At 42.7% G+C, this 19,249-nt stretch overlaps 3 protein-coding genes across 3 annotated transcripts in view; 2 read left to right on the top strand and 1 right to left on the bottom strand.

Annotated features, from left to right (window-relative positions):
- Positions 1-8,258: 8,258 nt before the first annotated feature.
- Positions 8,259-13,452, top strand: gdf10a (growth differentiation factor 10a). Its single transcript, XM_034100163.1, has 3 exons — positions 8,259-8,775; positions 10,080-11,221; positions 11,332-13,452. The coding sequence occupies exons 1-3, from the start codon at positions 8,520-8,522 to the stop codon at positions 11,521-11,523; spliced, it is 1,590 nt and encodes a 529-aa protein (XP_033956054.1). The 5' UTR covers positions 8,259-8,519; the 3' UTR covers positions 11,524-13,452.
- Positions 13,453-15,434: 1,982 nt separating this feature from the next.
- On the bottom strand, positions 15,435-18,737 carry znf488 (zinc finger protein 488). Its single transcript, XM_034100111.2, has 4 exons — positions 18,616-18,737; positions 17,654-17,867; positions 17,062-17,290; positions 15,435-16,858 (listed from the first exon to the last, which is right to left on the bottom strand). Exons 1-4 carry the CDS (start codon positions 18,624-18,626, stop codon positions 15,792-15,794), a joined length of 1,521 nt encoding a protein of 506 aa, XP_033956002.1. The 5' UTR covers positions 18,627-18,737; the 3' UTR covers positions 15,435-15,791.
- The window catches only part of antxr1d (ANTXR cell adhesion molecule 1d), a 29,707-nt gene continuing 26,527 nt past the window's right edge, over positions 16,070-19,249 (top strand). The window contains exon 1 of the mRNA XM_034100110.1: positions 16,070-16,135. Within this exon, the coding sequence (XP_033956001.1) occupies positions 16,095-16,135 (41 nt within the window). The 5' untranslated portion in view covers positions 16,070-16,094. The remainder of the gene's footprint in view (positions 16,136-19,249) is intronic.

The raw sequence follows: 19,249 nt of genomic DNA on the forward strand, positions 1-19,249 counted from the left end.
TGAGATAATCTGGCAACGGTGGAGGTCCACTGTGGAGAGTGTATTGTCTGTGATGAGGCTAATAAAGTCCAGCCATGCTGTCTGATCCCTGATATTTGGCCCAGGACCAGACCCAGCATACGGCTCTTGTCTCTCCACTTATCGTCTCCTCTCTGCCCCCTCCCGACTGTGACAGGAGGGCTTCCAGGAGCAGCTTTGATCAGTGTCTGCCTGTCATTCAGCATTAGTCACCCCAGGAGCAGGGAGTCCTCTCTGGGCCGGGGATGGACCGGAGAAGGGCTCCGTCCTGAATGAAAGGGCCCATGGCTGTGGAACAATCAGCTCTGTGTGGCACAGCAGACGTCTGGGTGTGAGCAGACATACTCTGGTGTGTGCCACATGTCTCACCCCTGACTCTGTCATGACCCAATCTGCACTCCCGTAACAGCTTTATCTCCCTAATATGACCGCACAACTCTATTAGAAAGGATGTGTTGGTGGGACCATAGCTGCTGCTGGCACACACACATGCTCATGAAACGACGATTTAATGGATATTAATTGACTTCTTCAAGGTAGAAATAGTGAGGGCATTCAGTTGTAGTCATTGCATCCAGAAGGTAAAAACATACAGATTCACAGTGTTTCAATTTCAACAAATTAGCTTGTTTCCCCTTCCATTTGGATCACTAATGACTTGTTGAACAAAATATCGTTCTTCGTCCAGACCCATTTAGTTGCCAAGCATGAACTCAGACGTCTCCCATTCAAATCTCTCATCTGTGTCTACCTCATGTCTGAGGTGCATCAGATAGAGGGGAACAGGAGGCGGAGTGTGTGTTCAGGCATCTCAGGCATACACAATGTCATAGTAGGGCCTCAAGGTCTATGGACTGCTACTTTCTTTTATTATTTTTAGTTGAATGAGAGGATTGTTGTAACGGTATGAAAGGTTAAACAACAGACATAATGTGAAGACCTCATGGTCCATGGCGATGGCCTTAGGAGCAGTCACGACGAGTGCATTGCTAACATACACCCCCCAACACTAATATACGCATGCAATGTAACATCTGACACCACTCCCCTGCTGCTCCCACCATGTCAGGAGGGGAAGTCCATTCATTTCAAAAGAAAATGCCTTGTGAATCAGAAAGACTCTGAACCAGGACTGAGGTTTCAGTTTACATGGAGACTGAATGTTAACAGCTTGTGTCTGCAACATCCGAAACCATTCATAAATAATATTTAGATTTGACATGCAAAGGCTCTGATAAGGTGGACTGGGACCATCAATCATGAAGTGATGGAGGCCCTGTTAAGCAGTAAATATAAGGTTATGCGAAATTTGCCACTGTTTAACCACGTCCAAAACATGAGCAGCCAATGTCTGATTCTACACAATCTGCTGCACTACATGTTGAGGCTCTCTACAACTCAGTAGCAGTCACACCAGCAGACGTATCAGTTATCATAACCCTTTTAGCATTTTATGTTCACAAACCAGAACTTGAGCTTCATCCAGAGGCAATCTATCTTTGACATTTATGTTTTCGTATGAACACACACACACAGAAATGCACGCATGCATAACCAGACACACATTGCTGTAGGTTTCCAGTTTTAAAAAGTGAGAATAAACTGAAGTGATTATGAGGCCAGATGTAGTGAAAGATAACTAAAGACATAAAGCTGATCACTGTAAGGAATAAGGAAACTACAGTGTAGACAAGAAAACAAGTGAAGACAAATTAAAAATGTATAGCCTTGAGTCATGTTCTCCTAAGTCAAGTCGAGCCCATTTTATTGACTATTAATAAGACTGTACAATTGCCAAGTTTATCCCAGTGCCAATATACTGAAACAGTAAGAGTAAGTGAGGCCTCTAACCAAAGAAGTGTTACATCATCTACAGCACTAAAGAAAATAGTTCTAGGGTTATAAACAAAATACAGATTTTAATAGCATATCATTAATTAATCTTCCCTAGCCAGGCAGACATTGCTTTTATCACTAATTTAATGTACCGCCAGATTAAACCAACAGTTTATAATTTACATATCTCTTCTTTCTTTATCTTCCCGTTCTTTTATTGTGCAATATTGATCATAGAGATTAATTAGATTTAACAGCACCACATCTCTGTCTATGAAACTTTTTTATTAAATGTTTTTGACATTCTCCCTAATATGTGGTGGTCCGTAGTTTCCTGTGTTAATTAAAAAGCAAGTTTCCCACTGACTTTTAGTCTGGTGCCAGAATGAAATCAATAACGCAGTGAAGCCTGAAGGTTGACTTTGTTTAAAACCAGGAAGTTATCAACAAAGAGCCTTAGCTGACATTAATTGAATCTGCGTTCCTGTGAGATTGGCCACCGCTGCTCTGGCCTTGAACTTACAGCAGGCTTCCTACGGCTGACAATGTGCTGCACATAGCTGTAAGTCTCTCAAACTTTTTTTATTCTGTTGGATGACTGCCTGTAACACCACTAGAGACAATTGATCTTATTAGACCCAACGGATGAAATGTATACTCGTGGGTCAACGACTGCCAGAATCATGATATATCAAAGTGATTCAACATGACTTGAAAATATAACAAGATTATTTAGGTCTTTGCTTTCATAACTTAGCAATCAGTCACTTACCACTACCGGGCTTTACTTCTCCTGAAATCCCCGAACATGACATCATCCCGAGCAATGGTCACGTCCAATTACAGCCCAGAGAGCAACAGGAGGCCCGGACCCCCACTAATGGGAAATAGATATTGCAGTTATTACTCTGCGAGGAGGGTACATTTATTGGGAAATATCACACAACGCCTCGCTAAATGATGGAGACAGAAGCAAATTAGAGCAAGGGTCAATCTGACAGATCCATCAAGCTATGAAAAGACCCTGCCATCATATTCCCAACACGTATTACATATCTGCTTTCTTTAGAAAGCTGGAGTTCTGGTATAACAGGCTATTTTCTTCTGAGGAACCTTGAGGTCATTGGGTAAAAATCAGCCCAACAGAAACAAATCCCATGTAAATCTCAGCATGATATTTCACTGAATGTGTGTGGGCATATCACATTCTGGTAAAACAGCCATGCATGCGTGCGCAAAAAGATCACATCCCACTGAAGAAATACACTCCGTCCATTCTTCCCATCACAGAACTCAAGGTAAAAAACACAAGAAATGTGAAGGGAGGAGGATGTGACAGATAATTGCTCTTTGATTTGCTTTACAGTTAAAACACTGGGCTCATTCCCATGTGTTATGTCTCTGTTTTCTGTCAATATTATGAAACCTGTGGCAATTCCCATACTAAAACCTTAAATTTCACTTCAAATTAAGTAAAGAAACCTTTTTTTAAACAGTGCGGTCTGTCAAGAAGGCCAAACATTCCCATCTTTGTTTGACACGGTCAACTACCAAAGGCACATTCACTCGGGCCCCATTGTGAAATCAGAATAATTAAAGGATTTAGCCAATCAATCTCCCAGTGCAATTTCCTCCATCCAGGCTCCAGCCCAATGGGGTTTAAGGGCAGCCTGTGGAGGTGAAGGTCACGGGCCTATGGGACGTGTTCAGGAAGTAGCAGCACACAGCACAGCCTGTAATGAATATCATGGGCGTCAGAGTAAACACAACACCACTAGTCTCAGCTCAAATCACACTCTCTCTAGAATATTCTGCATTCCCAGCAAACACTGCACACTCACTTCAGTGTTTCTGAGCACAGAGCTGCTTGCATGGTGCTGTCTGTAAAATGAGTCCAACTGGAGACAGTGTTGTATGAATGGATGAAGCAATACCTGACAGGTCTTAAGGTATTAGAACAAGGTTTCATGGGGGCAGGAGCTGCAACTGATGAATGTGGACCACAAGAAATAATAAGCTATTAGCTATTAGGGGAGGTACATAGTAGGACGTCAATGTTTCTGCCGGTGAATAACATGGTCATTGAGAGACGGAGAGACACAGAACAAAGGCTTTATGTCAGACCTGGGAAAGGACATCAATCCTGCGAGTGTTTGAAACACACACACACACACTTTATTTTCCTTAATCACTGATCAGCCATCCTGTCAAGTGGTTTGAGCCACGCTCAGAGAAAATACTCAGTCAGTCAGAGAGATCTTAAGCACAATGTGTCTCTCTGTACCTCGCCACGGGCTGTGAAGACAGGAGTGAACTCAAATGAATCCGTCAGATGTCAATTAAGCATGAAATAATACTCTTGGTGCATGGAGAGATGTGTTTTCCATAAAAAAAAGTCACGATGTCACATAAGGTGAAAGTTGTGAAAAGTCAGGATCTTTCTTCTGGTTTTTAACTTGGGTCTAAAAACAAGGAGTATTTTTCGGAGATTACGCGGCCACCTGTGTGTTCAGGAGTCGTCTATCAAAGGCAAAGAACCAGAGGAGAAAACCCCAAAACACAAATCTATTTATTGAGACAAATTCAGTGCAGGAAGGGAAATATTTGGTTAGCTCTGCGGCAAGCGGTTGGCGGTGTTGGAGCAGTCCACGGTTGAAGTGGGGGGGAACAGTCGGCCCTTTGTTTGCGGACAGAATGGTGCACTCCGTGGGGTCACTGCAGGAGGCCCAACATCACAGACAGAAGGACACACACTCACATTCTCACTCTCTCACTCACACACATGCATGTTTGCCTGCACATGCATGCACTCACACAAAAACCATAACATTCCTCTGCTTCTATGAATGTTTTATTAACCATGTGAATGGGTCAAAGAGTTACACCCCCTAGCACAACTATGGTCTCCATAGTCACACACACAAACACAAAAACGCGCTCCTGCTCTTTCTCATGACGTTGACATGGTGGGATTCCTGATCTTAATAACTGTCCAACCTGTGTCTCCTTGTCTATATCCTTGGTATCTGTCTTAAAGCAGGGCAATCTTTGCCACAAACAAGCATTAAAGCATTGGTTCATCTCCAAAAGAGTATTCACCCAGAGTGGTATCTAGCCATGCACATACTTGAGGTCCAGTACTATGGATTGTTGTGGTTATATTTGATGGTTAATTTTGTGGTCACTTTGTGGTATAATTCAACACAGAATATTCTCTCCGGAAATTAGGACACTATCTGGAAAGATCTTGTTGTTTCTCTTACTCTCAGCTATAAATTAATATTTCCCATAAAGTTTGTTCCACAATTTGGGGGAACTTACCCTTTAAACAAAATCATGCAGTATAGAATGAATTATGGCTGCAGTGTTTGCCTGTATATTTTATCTGCCTGTAATCTTCAAGTCTTAAGCAGCTTTAAAAAAGACACTGCTCTTTCCGCTTGAGTCCCTACAATCCTGAGTGACCTTTGGTAAATTAGAGTTTGACCTGTTGTTTTGTCTACTCATAAAATATTCCAGAGGTACAAAGACAAGTCACTTGTAGAAGCTGTAAACATCCTGGAGGACACACAACATGAGAACATTTGACTTAAACTACCCCCCTCTTTATTTTTTATGAGCAAAAGACACTGCCAGTTAGTCCACTCCCGTAAGTGCAAAGCACTGTTCTTTTTGGACAAACCATGACAATATCAGTCACTAGAAGAGGACTGGCCAAAAGCTGATCCATACCAATTCCCGGGTGCCCACACACAAACATCTATCAGACCCCCCCAGCTGAGCTCTGGAACCAGAAAGTCTCAACCAATATCGTGCAAAGGTGTTAAACTAGGAGCATTTCCAGAACCAACCATCAGTCCTTTCACCACACACAGACACACACACACACACACACACACACACACACACACACACGCGTGTTAATTCCTCACACTTCTCCACACCCCCACAGAGAGCAGAACACAAGTCTTGTTTGCTTTGGATGGCTCTGCGAGGGGACCTCCATGTTGGATAAATTAAAACACACCGCTGTACCACAGCCTGAGTAGTCATATCGCAGTGCTGCTGCAGAGATCATCACAAGTTATGCAACAATCCACATTGCATCCAGCTGGTCATTTCTGTTTTCATGTCTCCTTGAGCACTGGTGCATGCTGCGTATCATGGTGACTGCAGTTTGAGTCAACCTTTGAATGGGATTTCTGGTTCTAGTGATCACACTGCTGCATGTCCACACTTGGCCTGAAAGTGTCAACATGCGTGTGTTTGAATCCAAATCAAAATGTGTAGGAGTCAGATCTCAGTGTGAGGCTGACTACTTCCTTGTGTGGCTTTGAAGATCCATAGCTACATGAGCAAAATCCAATTGTTGTCAATTTAAACCTGTCACTTAATATACCCGTGCCTCACACTGAAATATGTAGTCGTTCTGAAGCGACACGTGTAACCGTAGCCTTAAATTATCCCCCAGTTTGAGATATTTTAAGATGAATTTACCAGTGGTTCGTCTGTCCTGCTGGCTTTTTATCTTATTTGATCTAGTCACAGTGAAGCTGCTTTCCTCGCAGTCACGATGGAGTGAAGAGCATTATGTAGATAATGCCCCACATTAATCTCACACTGCCCTACATATTCAGGGTTAAAGGTCAAAGCAATTTCATGTTGTCGTAACACGCTGTCTCCTCCCCAGGACTATTTATTATGATCCTAATGTCCTGGTTTCATATATTACTTTAATTTTCCCTCCCTCTATCCCTGCTTACACACGTGTTTTCCGTTCATAATGCTATGTTTTTCCAGTTTAAACTCTTGCATTTGAATGATATAAAATAACTTGAGCTAAACTTTTTGTTTAATATGCAAATAGGGCCTACTGGTTTTTTTTACCACGTGCTTCTTCAGAGAACCGCAATAAGATACTCCCATGTTGTCTTAATGACTTTTTAATGGGTTGTAGATAACAGAGAATGACAGCTCACTGTTGGGAAATTACTGTTTGGTTTTCAAATGTTATTACTTCCAAATAAACAGCAGTATATCTTTCAATATCAGTTTGTGCAGTCAGGGGTTTTCTTTTAGAGTGGTCATTCTCATCTAAATTCTCAGTGTTTTGACAAAGGGGAAAACAGTATTGTATGCATTCAAACAATTAACCACAATAATTAATCATATCTTGTTTTTCAAGGATGACTCAACAGGGTATGGGAAAAGGCAAAACTTTTGTACCGTGACGAAACCATAGAGCATGCCACTTCTGCAAACTACTTCATAATTCTCCTCGGATATCACACACACCCACACACACGCACACACAAAACACATGCACACACACTCTCTCCAGAATAGTCCAGATTTAAGACCTGTCGCTGGTGTGGAACTTAGTGAAAAGGAGTATCCTGTGGGGCCCTTGGGGGCCAGAAAACTACTATGTAGCTTTGTATGTGTGCTCACGGGTAGATGTGTGCGTGAGTGTGTGTGTGTGTGTGTGTGTGTGTGTGTGTGTGTGTGTGTGTGTGTGTGTGTGTGTGTGTGTGTGTGTGTGTGTGTGTGTGTGTGTGTGTGTGTGTGTGTGTGTGTGTGTGTGTGTGTGTGTGTGTGTGTGTGTGTGTGTGTGTGTGTGTGTGTGTGTGTGTGTGTGTGTGTGTGTCGTGGCAGAAAGTGACCTGAGAGGCCCAGCTAGTTACAGCCTCTCTGCTGGAGACCACCACTTCCACAAAACAAGCATTGTTGGTACAGAGCTCCAGACACCAGAGACACACACTGGAAACAACTTGTATGTGCACACAAAAATACATGCACACCACAGAAAGAAAAAAAACGTGCAGTTTGAAGCGGTAATTCTAGCAGAGGGCATGTTCTATGATTAAAATCACAAAGTCCCTCGGAAGAGTCTCATCTACATCACAGAATTTCACTAGGAAACGTACTCTATCTCACACACACACACACACACACACACACACACACACATATACCATGTACAAAATGGGGGATCACTAACAATAGCCCCTGGGTGGTTGGTCAGACTATTATTGTAGGTGTTTCTATGCTAATTATGTGTGACTGAGAGCATGTCAAAATCAGTTACTGGAAATAATGTGGTGAGCTGTAAATTGTGAAGTGGAATTACGGCGCCCACAAAAAAGTGTATTGAGTTCCAACAGTGGCTTTGTCACACAATGAGTACTGTTCTGAGACACTGTGCCAAAGCCACTGGATCAATGTTATTACTCAAACTATGCAAAACAACATAAGGAAGACATCATCATCATCATCAGAGAGGGGAGGGGGGGCAGCATCATGACCTCCACTTCTGGCTGTGCGCGCTGCAGAGACCTAGTTGGCTGACAGGAGAATACGTCAGCACCTCTCACCGCTGGAGTATAACCCCCTCAAGCCTCTGGTGGTCACACAAACACAAACGCAAGCGTAAAAGTAGCAGCTCCAACTGTTGCCCGGAATAACCCATTCAGCATCCACGTCTCTCACAGCCTGACAAGGAGGAGTGAGACAGCTCACCGAGCACGAAGCGGAAAAGTGCCGAGAAGAGCTGGAACATTTACGCACAGCCTTTTTTCCTGGATTGTTTTTGCGTGTTAAAGTCCACCTTTGATCATCTTGGACATTGTTCTGCACCTGGATTTTGTATTCATTTCAGCACTTCAATGGCAGCTCTGAGAAGGAAATTCTCGCACCTGTTCGTGTTGATGTTAAACTGTTTCCTGCATGGTGCTGCGTCAGTTAAGATAATGAGAGAGCGCACACAGGACAGTAGCTTCCTCCAGCCCTCGTTGGACATGTTCTCAGATGACCCGGATCAGGACATGGTCTCCCACCACATGTCCAAACTGTACGAGAAATACAACAGGGAAAACCGACTCAAAGAGGGAAATACTGTCAGGAGTTTCAGAGCAAGCCAAGGTGTGTTAAGAAATAGATTTACCTGCATTAAACAAGCGAAATTGCTCAAATTCTATTTTTGATTTAATTATGAAACATTTAAGAAAACACATTTAAGCCCTTAGTGCACCAGTAATCCGACGCAAAAGGAAAAATAAATAGTCATAAAGCTCCCCTGATCCTCTCCACGGATGGTTATTAAAAGTGCAACCGCTCAGATTGTTTTTGTAGACGCTCTAAATAGGTATTGTTTTGGAACAGTCTGAGAATGCATTTAAATGATTTTGGGATGCTGTGTGCACACTGTTTGTGGCAGCAGCTGTGCCCCCTTCTGCTGTGGAGTCTGATCAATTACCGCAGACAGACGCGCAATAAGAGCCAGAATGCATGCGATTCGCTGCCAGCAATGCCCGGCTTCACACAGTGAAACCTCAGTGGCAGTTACGCGCTGCAGAGGTTCATTGTCGTGGCTTCCCCATGTTCCTGTTGTGGCTACAGGACATGTGTGACTCCACGTCCTGGAGTCAAGGGGCTTAGAGCACAGTCGGTCCTCTCTGTCTGATGCTGTTTTTATAAACACAACTCATAGCCATTTATATCCCTCATGGTTCTCAGATGGCATATGATAACACGTGTGTATTTTTACTGCAGAGGCTGGGTGTAATACAAGGAGAGATGTAAGAGAGTTTTCACAACAATGTAAGATCTGTTAAAACAGTTGATTATGTCTTGGTGTCTGGGCAGAGAGTATTGGCTGTATTGGGCTTAAGGGTGAGCTTTAAGAGAAACTGAGGTAAGCGTTTCCATATGCAGGCTGATTCCGAGGTAATGTATATCTCTTGAGTCAGTCCATACTTCCGCTGAACTCTTATACAATGAACAATAACTCTGCTGTTGAAGTTAATGTTCATCATGAATATTTAGCTCTCTGCTCACCCTCCTCCACCCCTGCCAGCCAGATCCCCAGAGCCTGGTTCCTCTTAAGGGCACCTTCGGAAATCCTACCAAAGCGTGCAACCGTTTAACAGCCACACAGCAGTCATGTAACACAGAACAAGGAAAGGTGTTTAACTTTTAAACCTGAGCAAGAGTGCTTTAAGTGCAGTTTGATACCAAATGGTTTTGTCCTTAGTAATTTATTATTTAATTAAATGTATCTTTCTTTAATAACAGTTCAGATAGTTATCAAATAAAGTTCCCTCCTGGTTACTGTTTACCAGTGGGATATCTTTAAGAGTAAATTTAGATTTTACAAATGTCATTCTTTGGATAAAAGTTTTGATTCGTTTGTCTACCTGCCACTGACTGATTGATTGTCTTTGCAGACTCCTCTGACCGCAGGACGGTGTACCGACTAAATCTTACAACCCTCCAGGACTCAGAGGTCATCCTCTCTGCCACATTCCACTTCCTCCTCGATCGGCTCCCTCATCAAAAACCCTGGTTCTGTAAACGCTTCAAAAGCCCATCCTGTCGTTCATCAGCCATCCACCCTTCTCCGTCCATCAGCCTGTTACTTCGCTCTGTCTCCTCTGGGTCAGAGGTCAGATCTGGGTCAATGGGGTCACTTCTAGGCAATGTGACCTTCCACCCCCACAGGAGAGGGGTGTGGCAGATGAAAGATGTGACCCAGGTCATAAAGGAGGCACGGGACAAGGGTCATCTCCTGGTGTCAGTGGAGTTGGGGCAACAGCACCAGAGAAAACCAGAGGGGGCGCTGTCTGGTGGCAGCCTGCCCTACCTGCTGCTGTATGCTAATGACCAAGCCTTGGCAGAGCCCAACAGCGTGGCTGCAAGCCTTCAGAGGTATGACCCGTTTGGTGAGGGAGGAGAGCCTTCACTCACTTCTAATGGACCTAACTCTTCACCAGAGCCAAAAGGACGCGAGAGAAGGGAAGCAACTGCGATCTTTGACCCCATACTGAACAATGAGCTGCCTCAGGTTGACTTTAGACCTGATGGGTACAGAAAGGATGACCTCTGGGAGAGCACTTGGTACCTGGCACTCAAACCTAAATTAGGAAATCAAGAAAAGAAGAGAAAGAGCCAGGAGGGAGAAAGAGTGGAGCAAGGTAAAGGGCTTCATGTCAATGAAGAACCTCAGGTTCTGAAAGAAGAAGAAAAACCCCAGCAGGAGCTCAAACCTGATGACTCAACCGAGAGAAAACTCAAAGACAGTCGCAATCCTACTATCAGTGATGGGCGGAAGCATGAGCGGAGACATGAAGGAAAGGATGGAAAAAAGCACAAAGGAAGCACTCACTCTGAGTCACCTGTTCTGAGTTTTGATGAACAAACGATGCGTAAGGCCCGGAGGAGGCAGTGGGGAGACACCCAGCAAAGAGGCTGCTCCAGGAGGAACCTCAGGGTGGATTTTGCAGACATTGGCTGGAGCGAGTGGGTCATAGAACCCAAAGCCTTTGATGCCTACTACTGCGCTGGAACATGTGGCTTCCCGATGTCCAAGGTAGGATCACAGACATTTAAGTCACTCTCATTTGTTTCCAAAATAGCATTACCAACTTAAATTAAGAAACTAAAGCTATTCTCTTTTCTTCTTCTGTTTTTTTCTTCCAGGTGGCGAGGCCGTCTAACCATGCCACCATCCAGAGCATAGTGCGTGCGGTGGGGATCATCCCCGGAGTTCCTGAGCCCTGCTGTGTCCCAGAGAAGATGAGTCCACTGGCTGTGCTCTACCAGGATGAATCCAGGAACCCAGTGCTAAAGGTTTACCCAAATATGTCCGTCCAGTCCTGCTCCTGCAGATAGGAAGGGGAGGTCAATAGGGGCAGAGGACAAAACAGGGTGGATGTGGAGAGAAACAGAAAACAGGATGCATGGAGACAGAATCATACCTCTGTTGTTAAGTGGTTTCTTGAGAAACAAAGTCACTTTGGCCGTGGTTTTTCCCCAAGGAACATAAGGCTGTAGAGAAATCACTTCCATCTCCTCTGTCCTGCGGCAGCAGACTTGAAGAGACATATTGTCTGGCGTCTGCCTTAGCGAGAGGAACAAAGTCACACATGTAAAGTCAGGGCTCCACAGACGCCCATTGAGTTGATTCTATGTTTGACATAATACTGAGGATTTCATGGACATGAGCATTTTCCTTTTATCTCAGAATGTACTTGCTTTTCAAACAGCTCACAGTGAGTTTGTGTTCATGTTTTCTTTGGACACAAGGGCTATAAATAAAATACTTTATTAATGTATCATCAGGCAGCTTACACCGTCACATACAAAAGACAGTAATTATATAAGATCTTCCTTATTTTTGTAAGTACTGCGTCCAGCGTTTATTTTCAACTGATCATATGCCACATTGTACATACATGCAATGTTAATCTGTTGGCAAAAATGTAGGGTTATGGTACATTCTTGCTCGGCATATCTTAGAAAGGAAATATCCAATGGATCTTAGAGGGCATCTGGAATTCATTTACACCCACCAACCCCCTCATAACACTTCAAGAATGTTATAATGAAACCAGAAATATTTTTCTATTTTGAATGTGAAACTTGGTTAAGAATAATTTGTCATGGTTCCTAGGTTATGTATTACTATATTTTTAGAGGATATGGTGTTTTGTACATGTGTATTTTTTAAATTATGAAAAGGTAGCCTTCTATACATTAGAATAAAATGTAATTTAATCTCTTGCTGGAATATTGTTGTTTCATACACTTTGTGTTATTTTTGGTCATTACTGTGTATAATGTTTGATTCTTAGGGGGGAGGGACTTTTTTGTCAAAACAAACCTAATAAGGGCACCACTGTTCAAAATAACTTTGTACAAAAACAGGAACGTTCCTGCAAAGCCCCTTGAACCCATTGTTACCCCACGCCAAAGGCTCAGGCGTCTGTCGTCCGGCAAATAACGTACCCGATGCAGCTGCCGTGGATTAATGGTTGATGGAGGAGGCAGGCACGCACCTATTAGGACGTCAGCCACTTGAACTTCAAAACCAGGGGCACTTCCCCTTTTCTACCCCTCCATTGAAAAGCTGAATATTCCAAGTGCAGGATGTTTATCTCAAAAGCCTTTTTAAGAACAGATGGTTACAGACAGATGATCTCAACCACTTTACTCAACTGCTTGTCACTTTTCTTCATAAGAGGATGAAGGTGGCCCACGTGGTGCCTAAACAGGGTGTCAAACTGACAGGGAAATGACAGAGGAAGCCTTTTGATTATTAACTCATTACGCTGCGGTTGTTCTGCCGTGAGGCGGAAAAACTTGGCACGGAGTACCACATCTGCTGCAGCAACAGAATGCTCTGAAGTTCAAGACTGGACTGTAATTTCATCTCAAAGACAGAGACATTAAGGGGGACGCTTTGAGGGAATGGAACAAAAGATTAAAACCTTTAAACTGTTTATTGCAGTTGAGAATAATGCTATAAATGTGTTGGCTTAAAATTGAGACCCCTGTCATCATCTCCTAACAAATTGTGCCATCCCTCATGTCTGTACTGCTTTGTCCATTAGACCATAAAAAGTAATCATCCTATTTGTATGTTGTTGGCTTTTACGTTCTTACAGCGAAGAATCAGAGGCTTTTTATTGTGGCTTTTGTGACACCAGAACACCCCGTTATTGTTCTGAAAACAGATCACTACAAATATGGCAATGATTCAACATTTGGATTAACTAAATAATCACCAAGCAGCATGGCAGACATCTATGATTTGGTGGGTTTCCATGATAAAGAAAAAAGTTAATTAACAACCATTTATAATTAGTTTAGATCACTTTAGGGACCTTTTTTCAGTTGGACTTAAAGATGTTTTATTTAATGTTCTACCAAAAACAACATGACAACTTTAATACAAGGTGAATACTTTATATAGTAAACCAATAAGTATAAAATAAAAATGTTATATTATCCTATTATCTTGGTAAAAATTGTGTTTTTTCATGTCAGTTCATGTTACTGATAAGGGGAGATACATATGTCGAATGTCTAAATACACAATTCAGTTTTCTCCATTTCGAACTAGTGGAAATGTTCAGCTGTAGACCTTTTAGCTAATTCAATTCAAAACCTTTATTTATCCAGGTAAAATCCCATTGAGATCAATGATCTCTTTTTCAAGGGAGACCTGCAGCAGTAGGTTCCACGAGAAGACATAAAAACACCTTTTCAGTCACTCTGTAATGGGATGATGATGATGATGATGATGATGATGATGATGATGATGATGATGATGATGATGAGGCTTATTATAAATCATGTTTGCATTAATAAATGTTTTAGAATAGGCTGGCCCATTTATAATCGGCATATAGTATAGATTTTTTTCCTGATTTCCAGACTGATCCCTCTTACGGTCCAGAGCCACAGTCTGCTTTTATAAAGTGAACCTCATGTCAACCACAATCACAGTCACAGGAGAGTGCTCACAATGGTCAATCCAGCCGAGAAAACCACAGTAGTCTAGGCTCACATTCAGAGCCCAATATGCCCAAAAGCCAAAACCAAACGAGGCAAGTGGGGGAACCAAGAACAATATTTGTGTTTCCACTTGATGACTGTTCAGTTAAAGCAGAGCTATTCCGCCATTATTAGACAACAAAGGATTTTCTGTGTCAGGGCTGAAATGGCTCTTTCCTCACATGGTTTCTGAGCTCAGAAAACGAATAGTGCTGTACAGACATAACTTTAATAGAGTGACACTGTGCTTCTTAATCACCCATTTAATCATGTGGGCTGCTGGGTATTTCATTTGAATATCAGTTTTTTCCTTTAGAAAGTGAAACAAATAAATGCTTTTAGTTTCCAGAAAACATTCAGAACTTTTACTAAGCCAAGAAATTCATTTTCATTCTGGAAGCAAATCATTTGGTCTAAGACTATAGCATGTTTTGGTGTATTTTGTCTCGAATTACACATTTTTGCAGGGTGTTGCTTTCATGTTTTGAGTAAGTACCATTCTAAGAAAGAAAAAAACAGCAACATGTTTTGTGGCTTGAACAAACTGGAGGATAAACTCTATAAATTATTCTCAAATAAAGTAGATAACAGCAGTGTTGGAAGGTTTACATCCCATTACAGAGTGACTGAAAAGGTCTGAGGCTTGACATTCCCATGAACTTCATGCCTTCTTGCCGCCTCATTTACCTGCAACAGAGACGGCTATTTATGTCCATCTGTCTGCAGCCTGTACTGAATGGGGCCGAGGCCACTCGCTGTGGGTGGAGAAACATAAAATAAGAAATTCAAAGGCTTACGTGGATTCCATCCAGGTCTATAGATGAACGATAAGCCTGGAAAACAGCCATGTATTCTTTGCACTGATGTTGGTGAAACATCTAAAATGGCATGCAGGTATTGCATTTTGAATGACAGTCTTGTCAAGTTGTGCATGAGAGCAGAGCAAGAACAAAATATGTGAATTCCCTAAAATTGGTTCATACACTAATCTTTCTTTCTATGAATGACATGGGTATCCTTCAGGACACTTCAACCACATTGTAAACACATCTGATAGATATTCTTTAAATGTACTAATCTACAGGGAGATAGAGAAAAGTAGGTCTCCTGTCGCCACCTGTTGGAGCAGACACAAAGTGACCCCCAACATGTTGGTGGAACAAAGTACTCGACACGTTTTTTTTCATTTTCATCATTTTAGATTTCAAAACAAATGTGCAAACACACTCAATCCACATCTCTTGTACAAATCAGAGCAGAGAAATGCTGATAAATAAGAGGATTTGTGACAATCATGAGCTGTCCTCGAGATCTTTCAGTTTTTCTTCCCTCCAGAGTTCCATAAGGCACAAAATAATCATCAACCTAACACACAGCAGAGCTAAAGGACATACAAGAAACTGCAGTGAGATCAGCGTACACGTACCTCTATCGTCATCTAGTGGACAGGCTGTGGTGGCCACGTGTTGGTTTTGCTATATTTTTTACAGCTACCTACATTCACTCTTATACACCAAAGTCTCACCGTGAATCTGGAGTCTAAACCTGTTAAATACGCATTGCTAATAGAATAAATTAAAGTGTCAGTGTCCCTTCTTGCCTCAGTTATGAGAAGTCATGTGTCTGGACAGGTGGTGCCGTTCTCGGAAGTACTCATGGCAGATTGGGCAGGTGAGTTTCTCCTCCCTGCTCCTCCTCACGTGGGACTCCGCTGCGAACTCCTTCTTGTGGTGAGAGCGCATATGGAACACGAGGTCAGAGGTCATGCGGAATGAGAGGTTACATTTTGCGCACCAGTTTTGCACCGACACGCCGAATGAGGTGAAAGTCGGTGGAAGGACCGTGAGAGAAGATGCGGTCTGCAGCTGCACGCCAATGTTCCTAGACCAGTGCTCCGGTGCGTAATGGAACGCGTTGTTTACAGCCACCGGGGAGTGAACAGTCTGTAAGTCAGTGCTCAGGATGTTAGCTGCCATCAGATTGTTGTATCCCAAAACATTTCTGGAGTTGAATGCATCTGTCATTTCCTCTACGTGGCTAGAGGGAGCTGTTGAGGCGCTGCTGAGATGCACCTGGGGGTCAATAGGGGAATTTATTTTACTCGGTTTACAGAAAGCGCTTCTCTGATGTCCCTGATTGTTGGACAGGACCAGAGAAAATGCACTACTGCTGCTTGAGTTCAAACCAGAGCTCTCCCCTGCCTCAGTCCGTGCGTCCATATATCTGACATGCGTAAAGGCACCATTCTTACATCCCAAATGATCTGGTTTAATCTTATCAGCCTTCAGCTTCCCAGCAGAGGAAGATTCGTCTCCTGCTGCCTGATCGTATCCCTTAATCAGTGGTGTTATATTGTCATCGTTTGAAATATTTGTCTTTTCCAAAAGAACCGTTTTCCTCCCTTTGGGATAAAGTGTTTCCTCGTATTTCCTTCTCTTGGGAAAAATCTCTGCATCCTCGTTTCTGCTAGAGGATTTTTTGTGTTCCAAATCTCTGGCGATGTTGTGGAAATCTGTTACTCGGCGTTGTTTCCTAATTTCCACATGCTTTTGCTCGTAACTCTCGCGGCTCCATGTGTCTGTCTTGACTTGAGTGCACAGGAATCGGCAATGAGCCAGGAACGGAAACTCGTTATTGAAGACCTGGTTACATCTTGCACATTTCAACTCTGAAAGAAAGACAAAAACACACAATGTGTTCAATATACCGATATATTCATATTATTTACCATTTAGTTAGCAATGACATCCTTACATTAATCAAACATGGTAATTAGAGAATGAACACGATGCGTAGAGTGGTTTTATAATTACATCACAGGTCAATCCGAGTATCTTGACCTCTTATTCGCCTCACAAAGCTCTGCCTCACCTTCACTCGATCCTCGGGACATGTCAGTGAAGCCCAGCAGGTGAGACAGCTCCTGGTCGTACCACACAAGCAGCTCTTCTTCGGGCCGGATGTCCCGGATGGTCCGCACATACAGCTGACCAGCCTTCAGAAAGGCCTCGGTGTTCTGCTCCTGGCCATTGCGCGCAGCCTGCACGAGCCGCAGCCAGGACAGCACCAGCGCGGAATTACGCATGGCCTCAGGGTCCAACTGTTGACAGAAACATCGATATGTTACTCGAACCCCCACATTTAAATTTCTATCTTTATTACAAGCATGACATTCCTTAATATAACTTTGAAGTATATTGTTCACCTCACAGTTTTTGGCAGCAATTGACGTGTTTTTGTCCCCTTTGCATATAATACCCAAAGACAAACGCTTCATGGCAAACACAAATTGCAGATGTAATGCGTTGAAATGTAGTCCCATAAAATATAAGGTATGGCTGCATGAAATAAATTCAGTCCAAATTAAAATAAGGAACAAACAAATCCGGTGCAAGTGTAATTAATTCACCATAAATTAAGCACATATTTTCAAAGAGACAATACAAGTCTGATCACAACTCACCCTGAACATATAGGATTTAGCTCTCTTGTCGCAGGATTTCTGCGCTATGAAGGCGATCGTGTCGTAGAAAGTGTTTTGGAGCACACATGGACCAAAGCACGTGCCTGCAGGGATGCTGCGCGTAACGACCACAGTGGTGTAGAGATCCGCTGGATGCTGCAGGAATTTACTCTCACCGGTCCAGATGGAGCGGAAAGAGTGATCCATCATTAAACTGTAATGAAATACAAAATATATTAATCAAAAACACAATATAATACGTTTAAGATCAGATACACATTATATCCTTAAAATGTTTGAGTTATTATTTTAAAACCAAGGTTAACCACTAAGACTTTAATACAAATCGACTATAACTTTAATAACAACACACATGTTTAATTGTGTGTTTAAGTTTAACAAAATATTGAGAAAACTGGATATTTGGGATATTTAAATATAGGTGGCAGTGGGCTGACATGCCAAGACGAGTTGGATTCAGATGCTCTAACCAAGCTGGATGGTCTTGCATGTACATTTGGAGAAAAAAAAGATTGAGATATTGTATCAATTTTTTGTTCTGCTCAAATGAAGGGTCCCAACTGTGAAGCAGGCGCAGCCAGTGTTGATGCAAAATGAGTTCTAACGTCCTTTGTCTCAGTTTTTCACTCGGTTTCTCCTTTTGTCTACCCATCTGCCGTAGTGCCCAACTGCCTCCTCTGTGCGCAAGATAAGTTAAATGTTCGTTTTCCTGATGTATCAACAACATTAATGCACAGAGATTATGTGACTATTGAGTTAATCCCTCTCTGGTCAATATTGTTGAGAGGTTCAAATCGTTGACAGTGCATCGTCATGACAGAATGAACTGGTGCCAATCTGAAAATGCCAGTGTGGTTATAAATGAATGACACTTGAGAGAAAGATCGCATATCCCTGAGATGATAACATAAGTGGATTCATTGTGTTGAATGCGGACTTACCCGCTGGACATTGAGGATGATGTTGGTGCCGTGTCAGCAAGAGGCAGCAGGTGCAGTGGACCTTGGTAACGATGTCCTCTCGTTTCTTGGTGGCGAGTTACTTATCCGACTGAATCTTCCTCCGTACTGTCGTCCCTCTCCTCTCCCACTCCCACTTATTCCCTCCAGAAAGCGCACTGAAGCGTGGCGCATTGATGTAAACACGTGCGCGCTCACGCACGCGCGCACACGCACGCGCGCACACGCACGCGCGCACACGCCTTGAATTTAGACATTGTCTAATTTTCCCTGGCCTTGTCTGATTTACGGTCCTTTCAGTGAAGAAGAGATGTATTGGCTCTGGAAATTCAATGATTTTATCAATTTGTTTTGTATCAGATATAGCATGCATGGAGCTGGCTGATTTGGATATGTGTGCACACCAATTAGGCAGAGTGACATGTTTACCTTCAGTGTAAAACGTTGAAAATATAATGTTCCCTAGGTTTTTAAAATACAAATGTCTACGCCCCAAATGTCATAAACCCTGAGCTTAAAGGACCACATCAAGACAAGCCTTTGCCAGCCTGCAGTTAGTCAGATGGAAATTATTAAAATATAAACCTCAAGCTATTCTGACATCCTATTGTGCTTA

The sequence above is a fragment of the Pseudochaenichthys georgianus genome, chromosome 15 (genome assembly GCF_902827115.2).
Source record: "Pseudochaenichthys georgianus chromosome 15, fPseGeo1.2, whole genome shotgun sequence".
Taxonomy (NCBI): domain Eukaryota; kingdom Metazoa; phylum Chordata; class Actinopteri; order Perciformes; family Channichthyidae; genus Pseudochaenichthys; species Pseudochaenichthys georgianus.

Coding starts and splice junctions, on each gene's coding strand:
- znf488 (XM_034100111.2), bottom strand. Junction 17,291..17,653: donor CTAAATCCTATATGTTCAGG/GTGAGTTGTGAT, acceptor TTCTGTCAACAG/TTGGACCCTGAGGCCATGCG. Junction 16,859..17,061: donor GTCCCGAGGATCGAGTGAAG/GTGAGGCAGAGC, acceptor TCTTTCTTTCAG/AGTTGAAATGTGCAAGATGT.
- gdf10a (XM_034100163.1), top strand. CDS start 8,520: ATGGCAGCTCTGAGAAGGAAATTCTCGCACCTGTTCGTGTTGATGTTA. Junction 8,776..10,079: donor GAGTTTCAGAGCAAGCCAAG/GTGTGTTAAGAA, acceptor TTGTCTTTGCAG/ACTCCTCTGACCGCAGGACG. Junction 11,222..11,331: donor GTGGCTTCCCGATGTCCAAG/GTAGGATCACAG, acceptor TTTTTCTTCCAG/GTGGCGAGGCCGTCTAACCA.